We start from the raw sequence: 27,878 nt of genomic DNA on the forward strand, positions 1-27,878 counted from the left end.
AGCGCTGAGGCGGCTCTGGGGCGAGCGGAGCGCAGGGCGCAGGGGCTGGACCCGGCGCGAACAAGACAAGCCGGAGCGTCCTTTGTGCCGGGCGACCGCCCCGGGATGCGTCCGAGCTAGGAGTCAGGTGGGGGGTCCGTCGTGGGGAGGGGGCCGCGTTGGGGGAGAGATCCGCGGAATTAGAGACGAGCACGAGATTGGGGAGGGGGCCTGGGATCAGAGAGAAGCCCCCAGAACAGGGAGGGGGGCTGAGGGGGGGAGGGGAGACCCAGGTTAGGAAGAGAACGCAAACTGGAGGGCGCTTGGGAATGTCAGGGGGACTCGGATTTGGGGGTCAATCCTTGGGTTGTCCGGAGAATGCGGAGACGATTCCAAGGTGGGGAGGGGGCCGGGCTGGGGGTGGGTCTCAGAATTGGGGAGGGGGCACTGGGAACCAAGGCTAAGGGAGGACACACCGAGTTTAGAGAGAAGAGGGGGACATCCAGATGCTATATGGGGGGGGGCTCCATAACTGGGCATCCCGGTACCTGAGCTGAGGCACCCCAGGATTTTAAGTGGGGATTCCCAATTTGCAGATGAATGGAGGAATCCAGGCTGGACTGCAGCGGGGAAGGGGGCCCTCCAGGTTAGCCTGAGTCCGATGGAAGGGGGGTCTTCCCTGAGTGTGAACAGCAGTGGGGAAGGGGCGCCCTACAGTCTCCCTCTTCTTTTGGCCCAGGTCCTGTCACCACATCCTGATTCAGGGAGGAGGTTCTGGGGCGGGGGGGGGGGGGGCTCCATCCCGAGGTGGTCCTTGTTCTTCCCTTGGACTTGGAGTTGGGGTGGTGTCTCTTCTCCCAGGGAGCACACTGGGTCTCCCAGGTGAATGCTGGGTGTGAGTCCCTAAAACCCAGTTAGAATCCCTAGGACCCATGAGGGGCACCCAGTCCAAAGAGGGGGGCCGCTCCCAGCACCTCCATATCTGACTGTGTCCTCACAGAGGGACACAGACTCTTGCCTCACCCCTTCAGTTCCATCTGCCCTTATGGATGCTTGTGAAAGTCCTGGCTTGGTTTGGGGGCACAGGCACCGGGAAGTAGGGGGCTGGGATCCAGGGCCCAGCCTGGGCAGGAACGACCGACCCCCATTTCTGTGCACGGGGCTTTGTTCCTCTCAGCAGCATTAATGGGAGACAGCCAGGACAAGGAGAGGGTTGGCGCTGGGCCCCAGCGGGGGACGTGGGGGAAGGGCAAGGAGGGAGGGGTGGGCAGATCATGGGACCTCAGAACCCAGCAGCCTCGCTGGCTTGTGGACATTCCCAAATGGAAGGTGCCTCCCCCCACCCCCCGCCGGAGGCAGGGGCTTTGTGTGTGTGTGTGTGTGTGTGTGTGTGTGTCTACCCCATGCTGAGAGAGGTTGTGTGTCCATGGGGAGTCTGGGGTCCTCTGTGAGTCTAATGCGACTGAGGTTGTGTCTTTGTCAGGAAACTTGTGGCAGGGGCCACATCACCAGGTGGCAAAATGATGTGTGCCCACCAGTCACCAAGGCCACATTTATCCAGCCTGGTCTGTGCCAGGGGCTGGCATCACCATGTGTGAGTGTCTGTGAGAAACTGTGTCTGACGGTATGGCCTCATCGAGGGGTTTATATGGGGAGGCTCAGACTGTGGGTGTGTGTCTTTGTGCAGAAGACATGCTGCCTGCCTTGTAAGTGCCCATATTGTCTCTCTTTGTTAATGTCACTGTGAATCTGTGTGTGCGCGCGTGTCTCCCAGGCTCTGAGTCTGGGGTTGTGTGGCTGCATGTACAGCGAGGGGCTCCTCTCCATGTGATTGGCAGTGTGGACCCTAAGCATGGGGGTGTGAGATATGGTCTTTGTGCAGAGTTGGGGTGCTAATAGGGGAGATGTTGGGGTTCAGGTCCCCAAAGGGCATCCCGAGATGGTTTACTGAGCCTGGCTTCAGTTCTCCTCTGAGGAGTTCCACGATCATGCCCATACACACAAATATGCCCTGACTCCGAGGCCAGAAACAGACACATGTGCTTACGGCCCCTGCGGAGGGGCACTTGGACCCACACACCCAGAGACCACAGTGGGTCCCCTATGCTCCACGCAGCGCACAGAGCTGCTGCACACCGATGCACACATCCACACATCACAGGGCACAACTTCACATCCTTGCCTGGACACAGCACCCCGACACACACACCCAGGCACACAAAAATGCCTGCTGGCCAACACACCCACATTCAGTGCCCACTGAGACAGGAGGTGGGTCAGAGGGAGGGACAGGGACACACACACACACACACACACCCTCCTTCAGCACCGCCCCTCCTCCAATGCCCCACAGGCCCCTGTTGCATATGCATGAGGCTTATGCATTATTCATGAGGGGACAAGCCCCAGACAGCTGTGTAAATGCTCACCTCTGGCTGCTCTAGGGAGGAAGTATTTTAAGAGAAGGGGTGTGGGTGTGTGAGGGTGCAAGCGGAGGGAACAGAGTGCCTCTGGGAGGGTATGTGTGTGCGTGGGAGGGTGCACCTGAAACTGTCACTGTGTTGGATCACCTCTGTACATTTGCATGTGTACATGAGGCTTTGTATACAAAAAGCTGATTTTTAATTTAACATTTCTAGCACCTCACAAGTCTTTGCTCATTCCATCCTCACCGTAACACTATGAGGTACATGTTGGGTGATCCCCATTTTACAGGTGGGGAAAGTGAAGCACAGAGAATGAAGCAACCTGTCTAGGGTCATACAATGTATACAAAGAGGCAGAGCTTTTTTTTAAATTTTAAATAAATTTGGGGTTTGAACTCATGACCCTGAGATCAAGAGTCACATGCTCCTCCAACTGAGCCAGCCAGGTGCCCCTGAATGTAGTCTGTCCTTTTAACCATAGAAAGTGTGTGTGTGTGTGTGTGTGTGTGTGTGTGTGTGTGTATGAATTCTGTGAACTCACCCCCTCCTAAGGTCCTCCTTGTCAGGCCTTGTACAGCCATCAGAGGATCCTGCACCTGTTCAGGATTCCAAGGGGGAGAAATGAGGACAGCCGGGAATGGAGGCAGACGTTGCTAAGGTTTACAGGTTGGTAGTTGGGGGCACCATCCCGAGGTCTGGCCTCTGATCCGCTGTGCAGCCCTAGGCAAACTGCTAGCCCTCTCTGGGTCCCGGGTGAGGCTGTGGTGCCGCTGCCAGAGAAAGACAAGGAGACCAAGTGGGCATGTCATTGCTTTGCCTCCCTAGAGTTCAGCACCACGGATAGGGCCCCGGCTGGCCTCCCAGTAGGGACTCTGGGAGCAGGGAAAGAGCACTGGGAATGGGACCAGCTGTCCTCCACAGCCCCCATGCTGGATGCTATCTACACTCCCCTCCTCAGGGCTATTCTTTTATTGGGGGAGGCTGCAAGAGTTAGATTTTTAGAGGATGCCCTAACTTACCATCTGTCCCCACCTCCTGAGCCCCAGTGAGGGGAGTGGTATAGAGGGGCTGTGAGGCTTTGGGGAGGGACTATCTCCCCAGAGTTTCTGGTCTCTGGAAGAATGTGAGGCCTGGGAGGGCACTGCTGTGTCCTGGTGCCTGGATTGGGCCTTACTTACAGTTGGCACTCAGTAATTGTCCATTTTATGTCTGAGGGCCACAACCCCTATAGAAGGCTGGACCCACAACTGGAGTTTCTCTGTGGACCTAGGAGGCATCTTTGCCAGGTGGTATGAAGTCAGGAGGAGGGTGGGGTGGGCAGGGGTGAGGCCCCTTCCTCCAGCTGGGACTTGGCAGCTTCTCAAAAATCCCAGAAACCAAGAATAGAATCTTGGCGACAACCAAATCCTGGAATTGAAGCTGAGAATCGTGTCAGTCAGCAAACCCAGATTAAAGGCTGGCTTGGAGGCCAGCCTACTGCGAGGACTGGGGACCTCAGGCTGACTGGGACTGGCTACTGCCCTCCTGGAACCCTAGTCTTATGGGTGAGGCCAACATGAAAGATGGGATTTTGATCTTGGCTGTGTTAAGGTCAATAATAGTAATAACAACAGCTCAGGGGCACCCGGCTGGCTCAATCAGAAGAGGATGTGGCCCTTGATCTTAGGGTTGTGAGTTCGAGTCCCACGTTGGGCACAGAGATTAAATAAATATATTTTTTTAAAAAACAGCTCAAATCTATTCTTTCATGCCAGGTAGTTCCAGGCATTTTGTACATATTGACTGTATTTACCCATCTATTCCTTCCAACTACCTGATGTTATCCCTAGCTAACCTACAAAGAAACTGAGGCACAGAGAAGCTAATCTACTTGTTGAAGGTCACACAGCAAGGAACAGGCAGATAGACAATACCAGGTCTGATTCACTTTAACACCCTTACTTCTGACTGTGATACTTCACTGCTGGGATTCTGAAGTCAGCCGGTCCTGGGTTTGGATCCTGGGTTAACCCTTGCTTGCTGACTGTGTGACCTTGAGTGACACGTTAGCCTCTCTGAGTCTGTTTCTAGGTCTGTAGAATGGGGAGACTTGGTCCTTCCACACTAACTGGGTGGGTTGTACTCACCCCCATTCTCCCTCTGTCTCCATCTTTTTCCAGGTCCAAGATGGGGGCCACGTCTGTCTGGGCCTTGGGCCTCCTGATGCTCCAGATGCTGCTGTTTGTGGCTGGGGAACAGAGTGAGTTAGCTTGTGGGGTGGGAGAGGTTGGGTTCTGGGGGACTGACAAGATGGGGCAGCTTTTTAACTCTAGAGCTTTCTCCTGCTGGTTCCCTGGCTTGGTCTGGAGAATAAAATGAGAATAGATGAAAAAGGTCTTTGAATAGTCAAAAGTGAACAAGACACCTGAGAGGTTATTTTTAGTCATTGCCAGCAGAGGCTGGAGGTTCCTGCCTCTCACTGTTTTGCTGAGCTGAGCTGAAGAGAGAGAAAAAAAAAATGAAAACAGTGCAGAGATTGATTAGTGATGCCTGTCATGGGCGGGGCAATAGAAATAAGGTATGTATAACTCTCCCTGGCATCTCCCCAGTGATGGTTAAAAGCCCAGGCACTGGAAATGCCCCCTGATTTGCTCTGTGGTTAGGCAAGTACAGTGATGTCTCTGAGACTCAGTTTCCTCAACCCTCCAAAAAGACAGTGAGACATGGCTACTTCTGCCTATGGTTATGAAAATCAAATGAGCTGATCGCTATGTATAAAAGTGCCCCTGTTATCAAGAAGGTACTCCTCAAGCACATTTTCCTTCTAATGGCTGCTTCTTACTGGACTTTGGGGTTAAGTGACTTTCCCATGACCACGCAGTGAGTCAGTGACAGAGTCAAATCCCTGGCAGCCAGGGTCTGGATTTTGAGTGGATGCACCGCTATGAAGGCATGTGACTCCTCTTTTGCTCACAGATTGGGGTGCACATTACAGATCTGTTCACTGCATTGTGATATTGTAGGCAACCTAACCTCTCTGGCTTCAGTCTCCTTATCAGTAAAGTGAGAGAAATAGCAGTCTCTGCTGGTCTTTGTCTTTGAGTCAGGTCCTCTTTCCACCTTCTCCACCCCAGGCACACAGGATGCCACTGCTGCTGCCTCTGCTGCTGCCAACAAGGGGCTCCACATGCAGAAGGTGGGGTCGGGGTTGGTTCGGGCTGCGCTGGCAGAGTTAGTGGCCCTGCCCTGTCTCTTCACCCTGCGACCATGGCCAGATGCAGGCCGAGAAGCCCCTCGGATCAAGTGGACCAAGGTGCGGACTGCCTCAGGCCAGCGGCAGGACTTGCCTATTCTGGTGGCCAAGGACAATGTGGTTCGAGTGGCCAAGGGCTGGCAGGGACGTGTTTCACTGCCTGCTTACCCCCGGCACCGGGCCAACGCGACGCTACTACTGGGACCACTGAGAGCCAGCGACTCTGGGCTCTACCGCTGCCAGGTGGTGAGGGGCATAGAGGATGAGCAGGACCTCGTGCCCCTGGAGGTGACAGGTCAGTTGAGGACAGGGGAGAGGACAAGGCTGGGAGGGGAGGTGCTGAGCCTGAAGCTCACCCACAGAATGTCACCTTAGAAATCACTCCCTGAACAATGATTCCCTTTCAATTCTTCTGACAAAGTAAAGTCCCAAAGAAAGTCTCCTCCAGTGCTACCCTTTCTTTAATACTTCTCTCTCTTTTATTTAAAAAAAAATTTTTTTTCAACGTTTATTTATTTTGGGACAGAGAGAGACAGAGCATGAACAGGGGAGGGGCAGAGAGAGAGGGAGACACAGAATCGGAAACAGGCTCCAGGCTCTGAGCCAAAGGCCAGAGCCCGACGCTGGGCTCGAACTCGCGGACCGCGAGATCGTGACCTGAGCTGAAGTCGGACGCTCAACCGACTGAGCCACCCAGGCGCCCTACTTCTCTCTCTTTTAGCTAAGACAAAGCAGCTTCTGGCTCCATCTATTGTGGACCACAGTATTTGATAGGATTTCATAAGCTTTTTTTTCAAGTTTATTTATTTTGAGAGAGAGAGAGAGAGAGAGAGAGAGAGAGAGACAATGCAAGTGAGGGGGAGACAGAGAGAGAGGGAAAGGGAGAGAATCCCAAACAGGCTCCATACTGTCAGTATAGGGCCCAATGTGGGGCTCCAATCCACAAACTTCGGGATCGTGACCTGAGCCAAAATCAAGAGTCGGATGCCTAACGTACTGAGCTTCCAGGCGCCCCTCCTAACCTTATTGTAAGTCCCTTTCATGGTTACCTACTTTCACATAAGACAAAGGATATTGACTTTCTGTTTAAAATAGGAATACAAGGGCACCTGGGTGGCTCAGTCAGTTATGTATCCAACTTTGGCTCAGGTCATGATCTCATGGTTCGTGACTTCAAGCCCCACATGGGATCTCTGCTGTCCACGTGGAACCTACTTCGGATCCTCTGTCGCCCCCTGTCTCTGCCCCTTCCCTTCTCATGCTCGCTCTCTCAAAATAAATAAACCTTAAAAAAATAAAATAGGAATACAAATTTCCTTTTACAATAAAATGATGTTTTTTTTAAATAAGAGTGAGGTTTTCTTTTCATAGCCAACTGAAAATATATATTAAGTAAGTAACAGTCCTCAAATACCTGTTTAACCAACTCCTGTATTAAATTCTTTCTGTTGAAATAGCCAGTGTTTCTCTTTTCCTAACTGATCAAGGTGGACAAAACAAAACAAAACAAAAAGTTTTTTAATTATTAAAGCAAAGTCCTACTAGCACAGGGGTGGCACAATAGACGCTCCATAGGTAATTGACAAATGACTCAATTGACAAATGAATGGATTGTTGTGTGTAAAACATCCTGTGGGTTCTTGCTGGGAAGTCGATTTACCTTGACTTATGCTGGCCATGGGCAAATCCCTGAACCACCTGTCCTGGAGCACAATGTTCTCCCACCCAACAGTGTCTCACTGCATATTTTATGGGGTCAGCCAACTGTCTCTTTTACACGGCCTCGCTGCTCAAAACTGATAAACCTTGAAGAAAACCGATAAGTGATGAAGGAAGTAAAATCTACTTCTGGGATTGTTCAATTCATTCATTCAACTGGACGTGTATTGAGCACCTACCTACCACATGCTAGTCTGGTGCTGGGAACATAATCATAACTGAGATGCAGCCACTGTCTTCCAGGAGCTTGGAGTTTGATAAAATGGAATCGAATGTTTCATTCCTTTGTCTTGCTCAGCCATTTCTTTCATCCTAAATCAGAATTTGAGTCACAGTGAGCCCATTATTTATGCTTCCCATCCTGGCTTACAAGTCACCTCCTCTAGGAAGTCTTCTGTGACTCCATTCCCAGGCTGGGCAAGAACGACTTGATCTCCCATTGCCACCTGTGCTTTCCCTATCAATACATGTACTTAATTCCTTTGTTTTTGTTTTTGTTTTTAAGATTTTATTTTTAAGTAATCTCCACACCCAACGTGGGGCTTGAACTCACAATCCCAAGATCAAGAGTCATGTGCTTACCCTGCTGAGACAGTCAGGCACCCCAGCATGTACTTTATTTTTAAAAGGAAGAATCTTTCTCTTCTCCATGCCTCCTGTCACCTCCAAGGTCTAACCCTAGGCATGAAGAGTGCTATCTTTGGAGTCAGAGCATCCTGGTTATGAATTTTGGCTGTGCCTCATACTGGCTGTGTGGAACGGAACATGTGCCTCAGCGTCTCTGAGCCTTAGTTTTCTCCTCTGGAAATGGGGATAATCACAGTGTTGTTGTAAGATTTCATTGAGATCTTGCTTATAAATGCTTTCTACATGGTAAACATTAGACACATTTTAGCCCTTTATGGTCATCGTTACCAATTTCCTTATTTAAAAATGGGGTCATATCAGTCTGGCATGGTACAGGGCAGCATAGGGGAGTAGGCTTATTATTATCAAACTGGGAGAAGGGGCATTCTGCAAGAAGGAGGTCAGTTCTTGAAGATTGCAGCATAAGTCAGCCCCCTATCCTGGATGTTCCCCAACAGGTGTTGTGTTCCACTACCGGGCAGCCCAGGATCGCTATGCACTGACCTTCGCAGAGGCCCAGGAGGCCTGCCGGCTCAGCTCAGCCACCATTGCAGCCCCACGGCACCTGCAGGCTGCCTTTGAAGATGGCTTTGACAACTGTGATGCCGGGTGGCTCTCTGACCGCACTGTTCGGTGAGGGGGTACACAGGGTTGGGACATGGAGACCTAGCCCCTGGGGAAAGATGGTCGTTGGGGGCCCCAGGCGCACATATTTGAGAGGGACCCCCTCCTTGTCTTGTCAGGTATCCTATCACCCAGTCCCGTCCTGGTTGCTATGGCGACCGTAGCAGCCTTCCAGGGGTGAGGAGCTATGGGAGGCGCGACCCACGGGAACTCTACGATGTCTATTGCTTTGCCCGTGAGCTGGGGGGTAAGTCTGGGGCTGGCAGGACCCCCCACCCTCACTTCCCTGAGTACCTATTACCCTCCCCAGCCCCCATCCCTCCCTAAGTCCTTGCCTAGCTCTCCTAAGTCTCATCCCTCTATAAACCTGCAGCCAATATCTGGGCTCACCCTTCTCTGAGCTTTCCTTCCCTCCCTGAGCCCCTCTCCTTTCTCTGTGCCCCTTCCCTCTCTCTGAGGCCCTGTCTCTTCTCTGAGACTCTCCCCCTCCCTGGCCCCTCTCCCTATTCCTACCCTTCTCTTACTCTGAGCCCCATCCCCGCGCCAAGATCCTCCCTTTCTCTGGAGCCCAACACACTCAAAGGCCTGTTGCCTCATTTGTAAAAAGAAGCTAAGGCCCTCTTCTTTCTAGCACTGCCTGAGAGGTAAAGACCACAGTCCGGGCGGGGGTGCGCACAGCGGCGGCCGCTGTCGCCGCCTTGTTTAGCCACCACCCAAACCCGGCCAGACTGGAGTTCAGAGTGGGACCCCCTTCCCGGGCTTCAGGGGAGAATTCCCCAGGCCCGCTTGACCTTCGCTCGCGCCTTCCCGCAGGCGAGGTCTTCTATGTGGGCCCGGCCCGCCGCCTGACCCTGGCCGGCGCGCGTGCCCAGTGCCGCCGCCAGGGCGCCGCGCTAGCCTCGGTGGGACAGCTGCACTTGGCCTGGCACGAGGGCCTGGACCAGTGCGACCCGGGCTGGCTAGCCGACGGCAGCGTGCGCTACCCGATCCAGACGCCGCGCCGGCGCTGCGGCGGCCCAACCCCCGGCGTGCGCACAGTCTACCGTTTCGCCAACCGCACTGGCTTCCCGGCGCCCGGAGCTCGCTTCGATGCCTACTGCTTCCGAGGTGCGTGTAAGGTCAAGCCCCTGGAAGGCGCGTCCCCTGGCAGCCACGCCCCAAAGCTATACATCCTGGTCAAGGCCACGCCCCTGGGAATTTTCCTTTCTAGTGGAGGCGGAGCCCAGACAGAGGAGAGACACCCTTGGAAATACGCTCTGACATAAGCCATGCCCTCGGTGAAGCCCACGCCCTTTTCCCTAGGAGCCCCGCCCTGGGGGTAGGATCGGGGCCCGAAAAGGCCAAACTCTGGCGGGGAAGTTCCGTTGAGAGTGAGCTGTATCTCTTAAGGTCCCTGAAAGACACGCTTCTGAGTGGAGCATATTTTAGCTGGAGCCTTGTGCATAAGCATCCCCGGAGGAGGAAGTGCTGTTCCATTAGCCACGGCCCCAAGGCAAGGCCACACCTCCAGGGACTAGGGATGACCCTAGTCCTTGGAGTGGGACCAAAGTTGCAGAAGCTGGGAACCTGACTCCAAGGACCTAAGACTAATGTGTAAGAGGGAAAAAAAAAATCCCTTTGTAGGAAGGCCACGCTTATTAGGAGCTTCCTCCCCCTGGGGGAGAAGCTATGGTCCAGGTCTGACCTGCCCCCATGAGAATTGGCCACTGCCTGAGCTTTACCCAGGAACGTAGCTGTCTCTTGACCCCTCCCCGTGACCAGTTGACTGACTTTGACAGTGGGCCCCAGCCTGAACAGTAGGAGTGTTAACTTCACACCTTCCTCTCTCTGGGTTTAGGGGGTCCCAGAAACCACGCAGAGATTTTAGAGACAGAGGGGCACAGAGAAACAGAGAGACACAGACGGTTCACGCTGCAGCATGCTAGAGTGGGGGTAGACTTCAGGCAGAACTTCCTGGCCAACCTTCCTAACACAACCTTTTCGGCTTTCTCCCACAGCTCATCATCCTACACCACCACATGGAGACCCAGAGACCCCCTCATCTGGGGATGAGGGGGAGATTCTGTCAGCAGAAGGGCCTCCAGCGCAAGAACTGGAACCCAGCACTGGGGAGGAGATGGTCACCCCTGACTTCCAGGAGCCTCTAGTATCCAGTGGGGAAGAAGAGCCTCTGATCTTGGCAGAGAAGCAGGAGTCTCAGGCGACCCGCGGGCCTGCTCCTGGAGGCTTCATGCTAGCCTCAAGGCCCCCCCGGGAGGCTGAAGAGGTGTGGCCGAGCACAGTGGCCCCCAGCCCTAGCAGCCCCAGCACTGCAGTGGGCGCTCACACGGAGGCGACTCCAACTGGCCCCGTGCCCAGGAGGAGGGGACGCTTTAAAGGGTTGAATGGGCGCCACTTCCAGCAGCAGGAACCCCACCGAGGCCTGGAGGTGGGGCTTGAGGCCAGCACCCAGGCCCTGACCCCAGAGGCTGCTGGGAATCACGTGGAGCCTCTGCTGGCCACAGGAGCCACAGATGCTTCAGGGGATAGCCGGAGCCAAAGCCCTTGGGCTGTGCTGACCAATGAAGTAGATGTGCCTGGAGCTGGTGAGTGGGGTCCAAGGGAGAGGTGGGACCTGCCTGGGGGTCTGAGGAGGGCAGGGGAAGAGGTTCCAAACCCCAGCTGGGTCCTCAGGCCTCACCAAGCCTCAGAAACCCCCTCCTCCTTGGGCCTGGGAGCCAACGGGACTCCACAGAAGGAACTGCTGAGAGATCATTAGAATCACTCTTGTTGATATTGTTGCAGGTTCCCCTGGTGGCAGGAGCCCCCCAGAGCCCTGGCTGTGGCCCCCGACCGTGGCCCCACCCAGCGTCCCAGGCCCCAGCAGCGTTGCTGGCCTAGAACTAGAGGAAGCCAAGGGCCCCAGTGTGAGGCCAGCCGCTCCTGAACTGTCCTGGTCTCCCTCAGAGGTCACTGCCCTAGAACCCAGCCCCTCAGAGGGTCCCAGCAGTGCCCCCTGGGAGGTATCCCCCATGGTCACTTCCCCAGACTTTCCTGTCATGGCCATGCTTCGTGCCCCCAAACTGTGGCTTCATCCAAACCCGACGCCCCTCCCCACGCAGGCCAACGGGGTCAAGGGGCATAGTGAGGCCGTGGCTTCTGTACCACCCTCCCCTGCCTCAGACACTGAGGCTGTCCCCCAGGACCCTATCTATCCAGAAATGCATTCCTTGCCCCTCTCCTCAGGCCCAACAGGACAGGGTGGAGAGGCCACACCCCCGACAGTCAGCGGCCACAGAGCAGGGAGTGCAGTAGCTCCTTTGCAGACAGCCACAGACACACAAGCCAGTCCTAACTCTCCCCGGGCAGACTTGGGAGAAGTTGGGGGGACTGGCCCTACTGGGCCCAGCAAAGCTGAGCGCCCCAGATCCAGCCCACAAGCTGCTGTGGACAGGAATGTGGCAGAAGATTTCGCCGCCACTGAGACTGCCACTGAGCCCACGGGAGTGAGAGACATCTCGGGGTCTGAGTCTGGGGTCTTCGGCACAGCAGAAAGCCCCACCTTTGGCGCTCAGGCCACCACGGACAAGGCACAGGGCACGTGGCCCTCACTGCACAGTGAAGGGCTGGACTCCCACCCCCCATCTGCACCCTCGGGTGTTCCTAGAGTCCTCTTGATTCCTGGGGTCACCCCAAGTTTGGAGCCTTGGGCCACTATAAATGGAGAAGCCGTGGTGGGGCCCACAGATTCCACGGCCACACTGGCCCCCAGTGATGCTGGTGGGATTTGGGGACCTGGATCCCATGTAGTTGAGGGAGCTGAAAGCCCCACCCTGAGCCCTCGAGTGGCCATGGGTTCAAGCGTAGTGATGTCCCTCATGTCCGTGGACCAAGGGGACAAGGCTGGAGTCCTGGCCATGTCCACAGTGGCCTCCTCAAGCTCCCAACCCCATCCAGAGCCGGAGGGCCAGATGGTGACCCAGGGAATACTGGGAGCCTTGGCCCCTTCACAGGACAGCAGCCCCCCAGGGGAGCCTGTTTTTCCTCCTTGGACACCAACGGCAGCCAGCACGGACAAGCCTGTCTCAGTTTCCTCAGGAGAGCCTACAGTGCCGGGTGACTCTCCCAGCACCCCACTGCCAGCCTCCCTCAGCCCAGAGGAGTTTGAGCTGGAGGTCCTTTCAGGGAGCCCAGGTGTGGAGGGCTTCTGGGAGGAGGCAGCAAGTGGAGAAGAGCCGACCCTGCCAGGGACCCCAGCAAATGGAAGTACAGAGGAGGGTGAGTTCAAAGCTTGTGACCTCATCCAGCCCACTGTTGTCAGGGCTTGGAGACAGGGGCTGGGGCGCCCAGATCTGGGAGGAAGGATTGTTTTGGGGGGGCCTGGGAAGGTTTCTAGCAGGGGATGATGCTGGAGATGGGAGCTCACTAGGCAGAGTTGAATTGCGGAAAGGGTGTTCCTGGAAGAGACCAGGAACCTGGGCTGGAACACCAGCCTGGGCAAAGGCCAGGAGGTGAAGTTACACCTTAGTTTTGATGCACAGCGAGGGGGGAATAACGAGGCGTTGGGTGGAGTTTGATTTGGGGGATAAATCATGTTCATGTCCACTCTGAGCCAGACGGTGCTGTGCAATACTGGGGTCTGGCCTTCAGTGAAGCAAAAAAAAAAAAAAAAAAAAAAAAAAAAAGCAGCAGCAGCTAATTAAAAAACACTTATTCTGAGTTGCAAAACACTCTTATTAACACAATTGGTTTTACACTTGCTCATTTTTTTGAAGGCAAGGTGTAGTGGCAATGCAAATAGCAGATGCAGGGTTTCGTCGCCCACCCTGTCACCTCCGGCCCACCCTGTCACCTCTGGGCCGTCTCCAGGACTACAGCTTTTTTTCTTAGATGCCCAGGAGGCAAGCAGACCCTGGGCAGGGGCGCAAGCGTCACTAAAGACTGCATGCTTGGCTTGTTCTAAGCACTTTACTGCAACCAACTTGGTGAATCCTTATGATGTCCCTGTGGAACAAGTTCTAGTAAGATCCTCACTTTACAGATGGAGAGACTGAGGCACAGGGAAGTCAGATGACTTGTGCGGAACCTTGCAGCCCGAGGAGCGTAAATGATAAGATTTGAATCCAGGCCATCTGACAACAGTCTGTCTCAAACACTAGGTCATACAATGCATATTTCATTGGTATAAAAAACAAATGCCTGAGGTCTTGAGGAGGGGGTGAGCTCACCCAGGGAAGGAGCAGAGAAGAGACTGGTGGGCGGGATGGGCAGAGGGAAGGAAGCTCCAAGCCAGAGGAGCTAGAAAGGGGTGAACAGAGAGGTGGGAGGACAACCATATATAGGGGTGCTAAGGAAAGTGCTTTGGGTGGAGCCCCTAAGACTACAGCTGGATTTGTCTTGGACTTTGCTGCTTTCTTGGCTCTAGACTGAAGCCAGCGGCAGCCTGGGTGGAGGGAGGCAGCCAACGCTGGGGGAGACCCAGGCGCCTACCCACCCGCCTGCTTGTAGCAGAAATGCTAATGAAGCCAAAAATAAATGCAGCACCAGTGAGCGACTGAGTCACCGCCAGCCCGTGGGTAGGTGTCAGCAGCTCAGGGCACCTGGCGGGGCTCACGCGTCCCAGCACCCAGCAGCCCCAGGCGTGTGCACACACGTGCAGGGGTGATAGCAGGGACAGATACACCAGCCCCAGGCCCCTCTGGGCCCACCACCCCCGGGACAGGCTCCAACTGCTACAGAAGGGCCAGCAGCTACCTTCATTTCATTCAGTTAATGAGCAATTATTGAGTGCCCGCTGTGTTTCAGGCCCCATTTTGAGACCAGGTCCCTTGTCCTGTGGAAGCTGACATTCTAGGGCAACATTCTAGAACTTTCCCAGTGATGGAAATGTTCTGGAGCTATGCTGTCTAATATGGGAGCAACCAGCCATGTGTGGTTACTGAGCCCTTGAAATGTGGTTAGCGTGACTGAGAAACTGCATTTTTACTTTTATTCCATTTGAATTTAAACTTGAATAGCTATATATGGCTGCCGTGTGGAACATCACTGCTCTGGGGGAAGGTGCTGACAAATAATGATGATCTTAGTAAATAAGCAAATTACATTGGAAGTTAGAAAGTGATATGGGCAAAAGAGAAAAGTAAACCAAAGGGTGGGGGATGCCCATGGGTGTTTTCTAGTTTTAGAAGGGGGGTCAGAAAGGCCTCTCTAACCAGGTGAAATTTGAGCAAGGCTGAAAAGGGGGAGGAAGGAGCCATGCAGAGATCTAGGAGAAGAGCATTCCAGGCAGAGGGAATAGCCTGTACAAAGGTCCTGAGGCAGACCTCTGCCTGGCATGTAGTAGAACAGCAACCCCAGTATGGCTGGAACAGAATGAGCCAGGGGAAGAGACGAGGAGGTAGGGCAGGGAGATGTTGGGAAAAAAATCACACAGGGTCCCATGGGCTGCAGTGAGGACTTTGGCTTTTCCTCTGAGGGTATTGAGGGAGCCATGGAGGGACCTAGGCAGAGGAGGGACATGATTTAACTCAGGTTTACATAGGCTACCTCTGGCGACTACAGGGAGAACAGAGATGAGACGGCAGAGATCAGACCAGGGAGGAGGCAACTGCTTATTACCATCTTAATATCTTGTGAGGACTTGGGCCAAGAAACAAATTCAGAAACAAATTCTAGGTTATAGGAGTTGGAGAGGGGGACCTTAAACTGGGCTTCCAGAACAGAGCCTGGGAGGCCAGTCTTGGTTCTTGTACTGTTCTGCTGTGTGGCTTCGAGCCAGGCCCTGCTCTTCTCTGGGCCTTGGTTCTGGTGTCTATGCAGTGGAGGATTGGACGCTGCCCTGATAAGGGATGGGGGTTGGCTGGGATAGGATGAGAATTCTCGCTCTGTGCCTCCCAGGCTCCAGGGTGGAGACCACCCACCAAGGCATCGGGGCCTCTGAGATGGGGAGGGGAGACTCAACTGCTTCCAGGGAAGCCCAGCTGAGGGGGGAAATGGTGGGGGAGGGGGACAAGGACACATACTCCTCAATGCTCCCTGAGTGCCAAATGCATACAGAGCAATGCTGAGACCTCTGAAGATGCCTCAAGCTGATATAGACAGAGCTGGACATGGCATTATGGTCAGGACCGGGAGAGGGATGAACTGTTTTGATTTCTATTTTGTGGATGAGGCAACTGAAATTCAGAGAAGTAATTTGTCCAGGGTCCTTAATGAGTGGCAGAGTCAGGGATTGAACCAACCTCTCTGATTCCGGAGCCCGTGGTTATAACTACAATAATCCAGCACCTCTCCAACCACTGCATCAAAAAAGATTGAGCCACCAGAATGAAGGAGGTGATAGTTCTCACTCTTGCTAGTGCTGTTCATACCCTACTTGGGACCTTACCTCCACCTCTGTGCTCCAAGTTGTGAGAAGTGCAATGGCCATCAGGCCATGTCCAGAAGAGAGGGACAAGTCAGGGAAGCACTTAAATCCATGTTCTGGGAGACTTCCCAAAAGAAGCTTTAGGAAGCCAGTTCCACTACAGTCTGTTTCCATAAGCAGAGTGGCCCACAGATGCTCTGGGGCAGTTCCTGAAAGGAATAAGCTCCTCATTAGAGGAGAATGCAAGAGGAAACTGACTATTGCAACTGCCTATTGGGAAGTTATAGAGGGGACTCCACAGAGAGGGTTTGGGGGAGTCTTAGGTCTGGATTCCAGGAAGGCAGACGACATGGTGGCCTGCCTCCTCTCTACACTGCCTGTCCATCCTGCAGCCCTCTTGGATCCCTGCGAGAACAACCCTTGCCTGCATGGGGGTACCTGTAAAGCCAACGGCACCATGTACGGCTGTAGCTGTGACCAGGGCTTCGCCGGGGAGAACTGTGAGATTGGTGAGTGCCCCAGACTCAGGATCTGAACCTAGACTTGTTTGGATCAGAACCCTGGGGTCTACCTCAGCAGCCATCCCCATGAGGACTGAGGGATAAAATGCCAGCTTCAGATGCTCCCTTCTCCTCCCCCTTTCTTTGGATCCAGTAACTCAGTCCCAATTAGGTGAACCAGCACCAAACAGCTGAGCTCTTGTCCTGGGTACCATGGCTCAGGTGTCCTGCCACCCATCACTACCAGGCAGAGATGAGAGGAAAAGACAAATGATAAGGCTCAGAGTCCTCCCTGATCCAAGGGGGTTCTTCCTAGCCCCAAAGCCCAACACAGGGAATATGACAAATTAGGAAATTTTAACAATAAATATAAATGACATAAATCTTGAGCCCTGCACATTATTTCATTTCACAACCATACTAATTATAGAATTATAACAATAAATATAAGCAATGCAATTTCGTGAGCTCTTCCATGGACCCTCCACTGACAACCACTCTTGAGGAGGTGCTATTATTATCACCATTTTGCAAAAACGAAAATGAGTCCCAGAGATGGGAAATGACTTGCCCAAGTCACTCAGGCACAATCTACACAGAAATTGGTTGAATGAGAGCTCAACTGATATCTAGCTCAACTGATTTCTAGCTCTACCTACAAACAGCTTTGTGCCTCTGTGCAAGTCCTTGCAAATGTTATGGAACTCAGTTTCCCCAAGTTCCACATTCTGGTAGGACCCTCCATCTTCAACATTCTAGGAGTCTGTTTACCAGAGTATAACCTTCACTCTTCTGAAGGCCAGTGGAGCATTCCACACACTCTGGCTCTCAGCTGGCCCAGTGGCATCTGCTCTCATTAATGCTAATTCATGCTAATTGTTTGAGGTTCCACCCCCTTGGCCTCCAGAGTCATTGGGCCATCTGTGCAGACCACCATTGCTTCACTCAGGTCCAGGATGGATGGTAGGACCATGACGTCATCTTCTGCCTGGTTCCTTGTGGGGACTGGGAGCCAAGGGGAGGCTGACCTCTAACTCAGTCCCACCCCTCCAGATATTGATGACTGTGTCTCCAGCCCATGTGAGAACGGAGGCACCTGCATTGATGAGGTCAACACGTTCGTCTGCCTTTGCCTCCCCAGCTACGGGGGTAGCCTCTGCGAGAAAGGTGAGTCTCTACCGAGACCCCAGAAACAGTACCAAGAGGGGGCTGGTTGCTGGGCCACATGTTTCTCACATATGCTTCAGGTCTCCATCTCTGTTTCTGTGGCCGTGAGTTGAACAGATGACAAATTGTTGTTTGGGGATAAAATTCACGTAACATAGAATTAACCTTTTTAGAATGTACAACTCAGTGGCATTCCGTGCATTCACAATATTGTGCAACCACCACCTCTAGCTATTTCCAAGACATTTGCATCACCCCAAAAAGGAATCCTATATCCATTAGCAGTCACTCCCCATTCCATCTCCCTCAGCCCCTGGTAACCACTAATCTACTTTCTGTCTCAATGGATTTGCTGGTTCTGGATGTTTCATATAAATGAGGTCATGCACTATGTGTCATTTTGTGTCTGCTTTCTTTCACTCAGCATGATGTTTTCCAGATGCATCTACATTATAGTGTGTATCATGGCTTCATTCTTTTTTATGGCTGAATAATATTCCATTGTAAGGAGATACCACATTTTCTTTATCCGGTCATCGCTTGGTGGATATTTGGGTTGTCTCCCCCTTGTGGTTAATATGAATAGTGCCACTATGAACATTCGTGTGTAAGTTTTTGTTTGGACCACGTTTTGCTTTTTTCTCCCCCCATCCTTTTTGGTGTATATTCAGTAGTACAGTGGCTGGATCGTATGGCAATTCTGTGTTTAACATTTTGAGGAACTACAAGGCTGTTTTCCACAGTGGCTGCACCATTTTACATCCCTGCCAGCGATGTACAAGTGTTCCAATTTCTCCACATCCTTGCCAACGTTTGTTATTTTCCTTTTTTTAAAAAAATTTTGTTTTAAATGTTTATTTATTTTTGAGACAGAGAGAGACAGAGCATCAACGGGGGAGGGGCAGAGAGAGAGGGAGACACAGAATCCAAAGCAGGCTCCAGGCTCTGAGCTGTCAGCACAGAGCCTGACGCGGGGCTCGAACTCATAGACCGTGAGATCATGACCTGAGCCGAAGTCGGAGGCTCAACCGACTGAGCCACCCAGATGCCCCATTTTTTTTTTTAATTCTATCCATCCCAGGGGGTGTGAAATAGTGTCCCATCATGGTTCTGATTTGCGTTTCCTAATGACTAACAAACAATATTGAGCATCTTTTCATGTGTTTATTGGCCATCTGTATATCTTTTGCGGAGAAATGTCTATTTGAGCCTTTTGCCGGGACAGAAATTTTAGGGCTTCCTGAGACCATTTCCTGAGTTCCCAGGTCCACACAGAGGGTGCGGCCAGATCAGAGGCGACATCAGAGTTGGGATGAGAGGGATGGGTGTAATGATCTTCAGTTGAATATCTTCCTGCGACAAAGAAGTGAATATGGGGGGGGGGGGTAAAAAGGGGGGGGGGACAGAGCCTCAGGAGGATGGGGGGAGGAAGAGGGGTGATCTGGCCCCACAGTGACCTTGGTTTTGGCCTTCTCTCTGGTGCTCTGGCTGTGCTCATGACCAGCAGGGCAGGCCTTGACACAAGGCCAGTCTCCCTCACGCTCCCATCCCACCTCCCAGACACAGAGGGCTGTGACCACGGCTGGCACAAGTTCCAGGGCCACTGCTACCGCTACTTTGCCCATCGACGGGCGTGGGAGGACGCCGAGAGGGACTGCCGCCGCCGAGCGGGCCACCTGACCAGCGTCCACTCACCCGAGGAACACAGCTTCATTAACAGTAGGGACTCTGGAGTGGGCGGGGTGGCCCTTGCAGTCCCTTTGCCAGGGCATCCCCTAGGGTCCTGAAGACACTACCTTTCTGAAGCTGTGTTTATTAATGCTAGCCCTGACCACTTGAATTCATATGTCCATTTATTCACTTGTTATTTCATACTTCACTTCATTCATTAACTCACCAAATATTTACTGAGTTTCTGCTATGTGCCAGGCACCGTTCCGGGCATTGGGACACAGCAGTGAGTGAGACGCATATTGTCCTGTCTGCAGGGATTGACATTCTTGCAAAGGCTATAGGCAAACAAGTAAATATCTAATTAAATAAGTCTATACTATAATTTCGCTGGTCCTAAGTGCACTGATGACAAGTAAAACAGAGCCAGGGGAAAGAGGGCAATGAAGAAGCGGGGGGATGAAATGAGGAAGGAGCTCTGCATAAATCTAGAAAAAGAGTGTTGCATCAATTAAATCTGGCATTTATCGATTTATTCATTATCCCTCTGCCATTTGTTCATCCATCCAATGATTCACATTTCCCCCATCCCATCCCCTGTTAATTCTTTCATTTGTTAATTCCCTGGTTCCTTCATTTTTGTTTTTTCCCCTCAATGTAATCAAACACATGCTTACCTTGGAGGACACTCAGTGACTGACTCCCTCACTAGGTCTCACCCGCCTGCCTGGTCCAGCCCGGCCTGCTGGCTCTCCTATCCCTTACTCTAATTTCTGCAAAACCTGATGAGTCTCTGTTTATTCCTTCCTGTGGCTATTTGTTTAAGCCACTAATCGTGGCAAGACTGGAGCCTAATTCCAGCCCTTTTCATGCCCCTCCCACCCTCATCGGCTTGGGAAGGGGGGGGGGGGCCGGGACACGGCCTTCAGCCCACACAGAGGCTGGGGGAGGGGCTGGGTCCTCCCCTCCCATACCTTCCACCCCTCCTCCGGCCCACAGCCTAGGCTGGGGGAGGGGTGGGCACCCAGCCCTCAGGATGCCCCACCTCGCAGGCTTTGGGCGTGAAAACACTTGGATCGGCCTGAATGACAGGATCGTGGAGAGGGATTTCCAGTGGACGGACAACACGGGGCTGGTGAGTGGCAGGAGCCAGGCTTGGGTCTCCCTAGAACAGTGGGATGTGTATAAGCCGCGTGGGCTCTGTGCTCTGGCCTGACTTTACCCTCTTGTGCAAATCAACCATGAAAGTTCCTCGTGGCTCTGAGATTGGGAAAGGAGCTTCAGCGAAGTTCCAGGTCACCCTTGACTTCCCAGCCCTGTAAACACCCGGCCCACCCAGTGACTGAAGTTATAAACGTAGGACTAGGGCCTGAGGTCTCCTCTTGCTCGCTGCCGGGTCCTCCAGCCATGGACTTTAAGATATTCCCATTTCCCTACAGCCCCCTGCCTGACCAGCCTCCCTTATCACTCACCGGGACCCCTGCAGCAGCCCCCCAAACCCCACTTTCCAAAACACACACTTGCTACCTACCCTCTAGCCCCTCCACCTGGCAGCCAGGCGGACTTTTTAAAAAATTGTGGTGAAATTCATATAACATAGAATTAACCATTTTAAAGTTTTCTTTAAAAAAAAATGTTTATTTATTTTGAGAGAGCACACGATTGGGGGAAGAGCAGAGAGAGAGGGAGAGAGAGAGAATCCCAAACAGGCTCCGTGCTGTCAGCCAGGAGCCTGACGCATGGGGATCGATCTCAGGAACCGAACGATGAGATCATGACCTGAGCCGAAAGCAAGAGTCAGGCACTTAACCGACTGAGCCACCCAGGTGCCCCCTTTGAAACATTCTTTATTTAACTAATCTCTACACCCAGCGTGGGGCTCGAACTCATGGCCCGGAGATCAGGAGTCGCGTGCTCTTCCGACTAAGCCAGCCAGGTGCCCCCAAATTAATAATTTTAAAGCGTATAATTCAGTGGCATTTAGTACTTTCACAATGTTGTGCGGCCATCGCCTCCATCTGGTTACAGATGTGTCCACCCGAAAAGGAAAACCTATACATGGGGACCTTTTCAAAATCATAGATCAAGATTCTCCCTGCTTCAAGTCCTCTCAGGCTCTCTGTTGTTCTCAGGATAAAAATTCACCTCTTCCTGCGGTGAAACACAGTCTGGCGGGCCCACAAAAAGTTAAAGTCAAACACAGAATTGCCACATGACCCAGAAACTTCGCCCCCGGGTAGATACCCAAAAGAAGAAAGAAGATCTTTCACTCAGATATTTGTCCACTCGTGTCCACAACAGTACTAGTCACAGTAGCCAAAAGGTGGAAACAACACAAATGGCCATCAAAAGATAAATGCATGAACAAAATGTGGTCCATCCAGACGATGAATACAATTCAGGTAAAAAGCTGATATGTGCTACCACGCGGATGAAATTTGAAAACCTGCTCGGTGGAAAAGGCCAGAAGGCCACAGAGTGTATGATTTCGCTTACGTGAAGTATCTAAAATAGGCAAACTCGCAGGGACAGAACGTGGATCAGTGGTTGCCAGGGGCTGGGGGCAGGGCAGAATGGGGCACGATCGCCAATAGGGACAGAGTTTCTGTTTGAAGGGATAAAAAGGTGCTGGGATTAGACAGTGGTGATAATTGCACAACATTGTGAATCTTATTAATGCCAATGAACCGGACACTTTAAAATGGTTAAAATGGTCAATTTTACGTTATATGTATTTTACCACAATTTTAAAGCGTCCACCTCCTCGGGCCGCCTGGGTGGCTCAGTTGGTTAAGTATCTGGCTCTTGATCTCAGCTCAGGTCTTGATCTCGGGGTTGTGAGTTCAGGCCCTGCACTGGAGCCTGCTTTAAAATAAATAAATAAAAAAAATCTACCTCCTCTACCGCAAGAACTGGCCCTTGCCCACCCACACTCACCATACCCCAACTCGGTCCAGCAGCTCTAGCCCCACTGGCCTCTGTTCTATTCCTCAAACAGGATAAGCACCGCCCTGCCTCTGGGCCTTTGTGCTAGCTGTTCCCTCTGCTTGGAATTCTGTTCCCTTCCTGCATCGTTTCTACCCTTGAGTCTTCAGCTATCCGCTTGTATTCTCCGGGAATCCCTGCTGGACCTTTGCTCAACTATTTATCTCAGAGTGACCTAGGTGGAAAATTAGACTGTCAGGGAGAAAGGAAGCAGGTAGGAGGGCCAAGGAAGAGGGCACTGCAGCCTTGCAGCCAGAGGAGGGGTGACTCCGGGTGCAGTGGAGGCCACCATCCGGCAGAACGGTGCCCGTTGTAGAGATAGAAACACTGAGTCCTTCAAGTTGGAGTAGGCTGGCCAGGGGAGTCCTGCAGTAAGCAGTGACAGAGTCTGAGCCTCTCTGCTCCCTATTCCTGCAGCAATATGAGAACTGGCGGGAGAACCAGCCTGACAATTTCTTCGCGGGTGGGGAGGACTGTGTGGTGATGGTTGCACATGAGAGCGGGCGCTGGAACGACGTTCCCTGTAACTACAACCTCCCCTATGTCTGTAAGAAGGGAACAGGTATGCCGCTACCCTCCCCACCACTTGCCTCTGCCTTTCACGGGGTCCTTGTTCTCTTTAAATGTGTAAATGTAAGTCAGCCCTGCCCAATTTTCACTACAGTGCTGTGTGAGAGTGCCCATTTTCTCCCGACCTTTGCCAACTCTGTGTGTTCTCAAATCTTTTGTTCTTTGTTCAGCTGGGCGGTGAAAAAATAAGATCTACTTGTTAGGGGAGTTTGCGTGCCTTTAAGGATGAGAATAACCGACTGTTCATAGGTTCATAAGCTATTTGGATGTATTTATTTTCCTGTGACCTGCAAGTTCACCTCCTTTGCATAACGTTCTATAGGTTTGTTGGTCTTATTGATTTGTGAGAGCTCTTTACATATTAAGGGAACACTTATATGCGTTCTCGTGTCCACCTTTCTGTTACACTTTTGCTTATTCTTACTTATGTGTCCGTGACAGTTTTCATGTCCTTTCTTCCTTTCCTTTACTCATATTATTCTTATCTCCCACCTTCATTGCTATCATGGGTAAGGATTAAGGAGGATGGGATGTGTCCAGGAGGTTCCTGCCCCTAAGGATCTCCTGGGTTAGGTAGAGGAGACACTGTCACTTCAATTGAGTAAAGAGCAGGACTTGCTGATGGGTATAATTATTCCCAAGAGAAGAAACCAGTTCAGCCCCAGACTTGATGGTCACTTCCCTTAACAGTGGTTTCTCTGTCTCCAGTGCTGTGTGGTCCCCCTCCAGCAGTACAGAATGCCTCACCCATTGGTGCTCGCAAGGCCAAGTATAATGTTCATGCCACTGTACGATACCAATGTGATGAAGGATTTACCCAGCACCATGTGGCCGTCATCCGATGCCGGAGCAATGGCAGGTGGGACCAGCCCCAAATCGTCTGCACCAAACGTAAGTGGCTGTCCCCAGACACCCCAACACAGGTTTCCAGTTATGTGTGGTCTCCAATTAAAATGTCATATTACTGGGGCGCCTGGGTGGCTCAGTCAGTTAAGCATCCGACTTCAGCTCAGGTCATGATCCCACAGTTCATGAGTTCGAGCCCCACGTCAGTCTCTGTGCTGACAGCTCAGAGCCGGGAGCCTGTTTTGGATTCTGTGTCTTCCTCTCTCTCTCTCTCTCTGCCCCTCCCCCAGTTGCGCTCTGTCTCTCTCTCTCAAAAATAAATGAACATTAACAAAAATTTTAGAAGCAAAAAGCAAACAAACCAACAAAAAAAAAACCCCATCATATTGCTACACACTTTCATCTGGCTGAATGTCTGCCTGATAATGCAGCCTTGCAGATAAGTGAGAACTTACCAGCCTGCCTGGTGTTTCCTTCGTTTCTCCTTCCCATGAAGAGGCCCACTATATCAGGCCACCCGCCTCTCACCACCTTTTGCCACTTCCTTGTCCTCCCTCACTTCCCTGCAGCCAGACGGTCCCATCGGATGCGGCGACACCATCACCACCACCAGCACCATCACCAGCATCACCACCATAAATCGCACAAGGAGCGCAGAAAACACAAGAAACACCCAGCAGAGGACTGGGAGAAGGAAGAAGGGAATTTCTGCTGAAGAACCAGGCAAAAGGAAGCACAACCCCTTTCCCACACCTTCCCCGGAGCCTTCACCTGGGGAGACAGAGCCCAGAGAAAAACAAGAGGGTCTGGAAGTCCCTGAGCCCCAAACCACACCCCCCCCACACCTCCACAATCCTTTGTAAAAAGCTCCTCTCTCCTCTTTCTTACATACACAAGGTCCTCTTGGCAGGCATAGCCATGTATCTGAAAAGTCAGTTCTAGTCAGGCTGAACTCTGGGACCATCTCCCAGTGAAGGGAAGCACAATCAGCAAAGATCATTCTTTGCATTGGTTAAGTCTTTTGTTGGCAAGGCTGATTACCAGTTGTTGAAATAAGGCTTTGACGAAGGTGCAAGAGTGTATGTTTGGGTTCACACTAAGGAATTGCTTTTCACACCAGAAGATCAGGCTTAGTAAACTGTCGGATGTGCAGGTTTACTAAATGCAGGCTGAAGCTTTTAGTTAAGGTCATTGGCTTTGGGAATAGAAAACTCCATGGAAGCACACTGCTTGAACTTGACAGCTGTCTTCCTTCACCCTGGACTTCAGCGCAAGTTCCTTCTCTGGTCTTGGTGGATAAATGGAGTATGGAACTCCTATGTACTGAATTTTAGGAATGTTTTTAGAATAACCTCCTTCTGTGCCCTCAGAGTTAGGGGTCAGAATAGTCAGAGCAATATACGGGAATAGAAGGAAGGTGTATTGCTTACCCTCCCAGGTCTAGTCCAGTGCTGAGATTTGGTGGTTCTGTACGTGTGGTGACTCTCTCTCACACACACAGATGAGAGGATGTTTAGGGCTTGATGAGCCCAGATTTCTTCCCCCTCCATCTCTCAGGGAGACAAAGAACCTCCTTCCTGGATCAAGGAGGTGCCAAGTTTTCTAGCTCAGTGCCCATCCCCGTCCCTCCAGAGACATTGGTAGTGCCCCTGCCCTGGGTCCTGCCCCCACTCCTGCCCCATCCCTGTCTTCATTCATTGCCTGGTGGACTAGAAATGCTTAAAACTTGAAGTAGTAACATCTTCCTGCGGTCATGTTGTAGAGAAATGCACAGTGTTAAAAACTGAAACACACACACACACACACACACACACACACACACATAGAGACACACACATTTTTCTCTCATTGCTTTTTAAAAATCTTTTAAGTGGGAAAGAACTGACTAAATCTGTTCCCCCAATTGGCAACCTGTAAAATAGTTCTCCAAGCCAGAGGCCAGGATTCAGCTCCTTGATCTCTGGCAGGGAAACCCCCCATGGTATCCTTCATGTTTTGTCCCCTCTGAACTCCTCTCCTCTGGGAAAAGTCTGTGGATCTGTGTTAAAAATTACAGTGGGGAATGGCCCTCTGCAAGAAAGAAAAATAAGAAAGTAGATGGTCCAAGGGTTCAGTAGAGAAAGAAATGTGTTGATGGAGCCTATATTCCTCCTGGGAAGGAATAATCATAGCCGACAGCTATGGAGTCTATACTGTGCTAAGGACTCCCACACTATCTCCTTGAATCTTCTCAACAGCCCAGTGATTTTGGAACTATTATTTCCCCATTTTACACATAACAAGACTGAGGCTCAGAGAAGAGAAAGGCACTGGTTTGAATCCACAGCCAAGACAGGAGAAAGGATTTGGTCCTTCACCTGTCTGATTCCAAACATCGCTTTTACTTTGGGGGAATGGACTGAAGCATAATTATACTCTCTCATATGCACAGGCAGATTTAGGAAAAGATTGAGAAGTGCAAACTAGACCCTTATCCTTGACCATGGTCTTCAGTCTTCCCCGCTATAGACATTATCTCCTGCTCCACCTTATAGTTATAGAGAAAGCCCAGGGATGTACATTTGCCTTCTTGCTTTGATAATTCTTTTTTTGCTTTTAAAAATATAATAACACATCTTCAATAATTCATGTCATAAAATAGTTTTCCTTTGGGGGTGGTGCTTGGGGGTGCAACTTTTTTTTAGGGGGGGGCTTGGTTTATGCTCCCTGCCCTTGGCCCCCTTAGTCCCTTGCTCGGCCTCCACCCAGCTCCCTGGTGGGAGGGGGCTATGGTCTTTTCTAAAGTGGGTGGTTTGTCTTTTAGTCTTTCCCTTTGGGATGTGCGTGTGTTTGCGTGTGCCGCGTGCGTGGCATGCGTGTGAGTGTGTGCGCGCGTGAACAGCTTCGGGTTCTGCTGGTTTTGCTGTGAGCTGCAGTGTTCTGTGGGTCTGTGGTATCTGACACTGTGGATATTAATGTACTTCTTGGACATTTTAATAAAATTTTTTTAACAGTTCAACCTGCCTGTCGCCTCCTGAGACCTTTCTTCATTAACTTACTCAGCAACTACTTGCTGAGCAGGTATTATAAGCCAGGTACTGTGCTGGGTGCTGGGGAGATAATGGTGAACAAGACAGACATGCCCCCGGGAGGTGGTCAGGAAAAGCTTCCAAGAGGAGGTGGATGGGATCTAACGGAGGAGTAGTGTTTAGATGAGGAGTGGAAAGAAAGGAAGACACTTTCAGGCAGAAGAAAGAGGCAAATATCCTCTTCCAGAAGGGACATGGGCTATTTGAAAAACAGCAAGGAATCCATAGTGGCTGGAGCAGAGTGATAGAGGTAGATAGTAGGAGGAAATGAGGTCAGAGACACAGAGGATGGACTACTCAGGGCCATATGGGCTGTAGTGAGGAGTTTAGGCTTTATTCTAAAAGCAATACTGACAAAAACCAAAAAAAAAAAAAAAAAGCAAAACAGAAAACATAAACGAGGTCAAAAGGTAAATGCCAACTTGGAAACAAATTTTCAAATCAAAGATAAAAGACTTGTCTTAATATATAAAGAGCTCCTACAATTCAATAGGAAAAAAAGACTAATAATCCAATAGCCAAATAGGCAAAGGATGTGAATAACATGTTCACAGAAAAGGAAATACAGATGCTCTTAAACTACAACATATATTCAACAAAATAATACACATTTTGCAGGAACATCAGGATGAACAAAGAAGAGCATTTTTAAAAATTTTGCTCAATGTTTATTTATTTTTGACAGAGAAAGAGAGAGCAAGTGGGGAAGGGGCAGAGAGAGAGGGAGACAGAATCCGAAGCAAGTTCCAGGCTTTGAGCCGTCAACACAGAGCCCGACGTGGGGCTTGAACTCACAAGCCATGAGATCATGACCTTAGTTGAAGTCAGACGCATAACCGCCTGACCCACCCAGGCGCCCCAAGAAGAGCATATTTAAAAAGAGAATCAGGGGCGCCTGGGTGGCGCAGTCGGTTAGGCGTCCGACTTCAGCCAGGTCACGATCTCGCGGTCCGTGAGTTCGAGCCCCGCGTCAGGCTCTGGGCTGATGGCTCAGAGCCTGGAGCCTGTTTCCGATTCTGTGTCTCCCTCTCTCTCTCTGCCCCTCCCCTGTTCATGCTCTGTCTCTCTCTGTCCCAAAAATAAATAAACGTTGAAAAAAAAATTAAAAAAAAAAAAAGA

The 27,878-nt window shown here is 51.5% G+C and overlaps 1 protein-coding gene across 1 annotated transcript; it reads left to right on the forward strand.

Annotated features, from left to right (window-relative positions):
• NCAN (neurocan) lies at positions 1-26,686 on the forward strand. The gene is made up of 15 exons (XM_045492533.1): positions 1-127; positions 4,565-4,644; positions 5,519-5,932; positions 8,442-8,616; positions 8,727-8,854; positions 9,421-9,714; positions 10,605-11,192; positions 11,392-12,864; positions 16,345-16,461; positions 17,506-17,619; positions 19,180-19,338; positions 20,343-20,425; positions 22,693-22,837; positions 23,554-23,736; positions 24,261-26,686. Exons 2-15 carry the CDS (start codon positions 4,572-4,574, stop codon positions 24,404-24,406), a joined length of 4,092 nt encoding a protein of 1,363 aa, XP_045348489.1. The 5' UTR covers positions 1-127; positions 4,565-4,571; the 3' UTR covers positions 24,407-26,686.
• The last annotated feature ends 1,192 nt before the right edge of the window (positions 26,687-27,878 follow it).

The sequence above is a fragment of the Leopardus geoffroyi genome, chromosome A2 (assembly GCF_018350155.1).
Source record: "Leopardus geoffroyi isolate Oge1 chromosome A2, O.geoffroyi_Oge1_pat1.0, whole genome shotgun sequence".
Classification (NCBI taxonomy): domain Eukaryota; kingdom Metazoa; phylum Chordata; class Mammalia; order Carnivora; family Felidae; genus Leopardus; species Leopardus geoffroyi.

Bases quoted from the DNA above. Each gene is read 5' to 3' on its own strand.
- NCAN (XM_045492533.1), top strand. From the start codon at position 4,572: ATGGGGGCCACGTCTGTCTGGGCCTTGGGCCTCCTGATGCTCCAGATG. The intron at 17,620-19,179 runs GTGAGTCTCTAC...CCCACCTCCCAG, and splicing joins GGGTAGCCTCTGCGAGAAAG to ACACAGAGGGCTGTGACCAC. The intron at 19,339-20,342 runs GTAGGGACTCTG...CCCACCTCGCAG, and splicing joins GGAACACAGCTTCATTAACA to GCTTTGGGCGTGAAAACACT.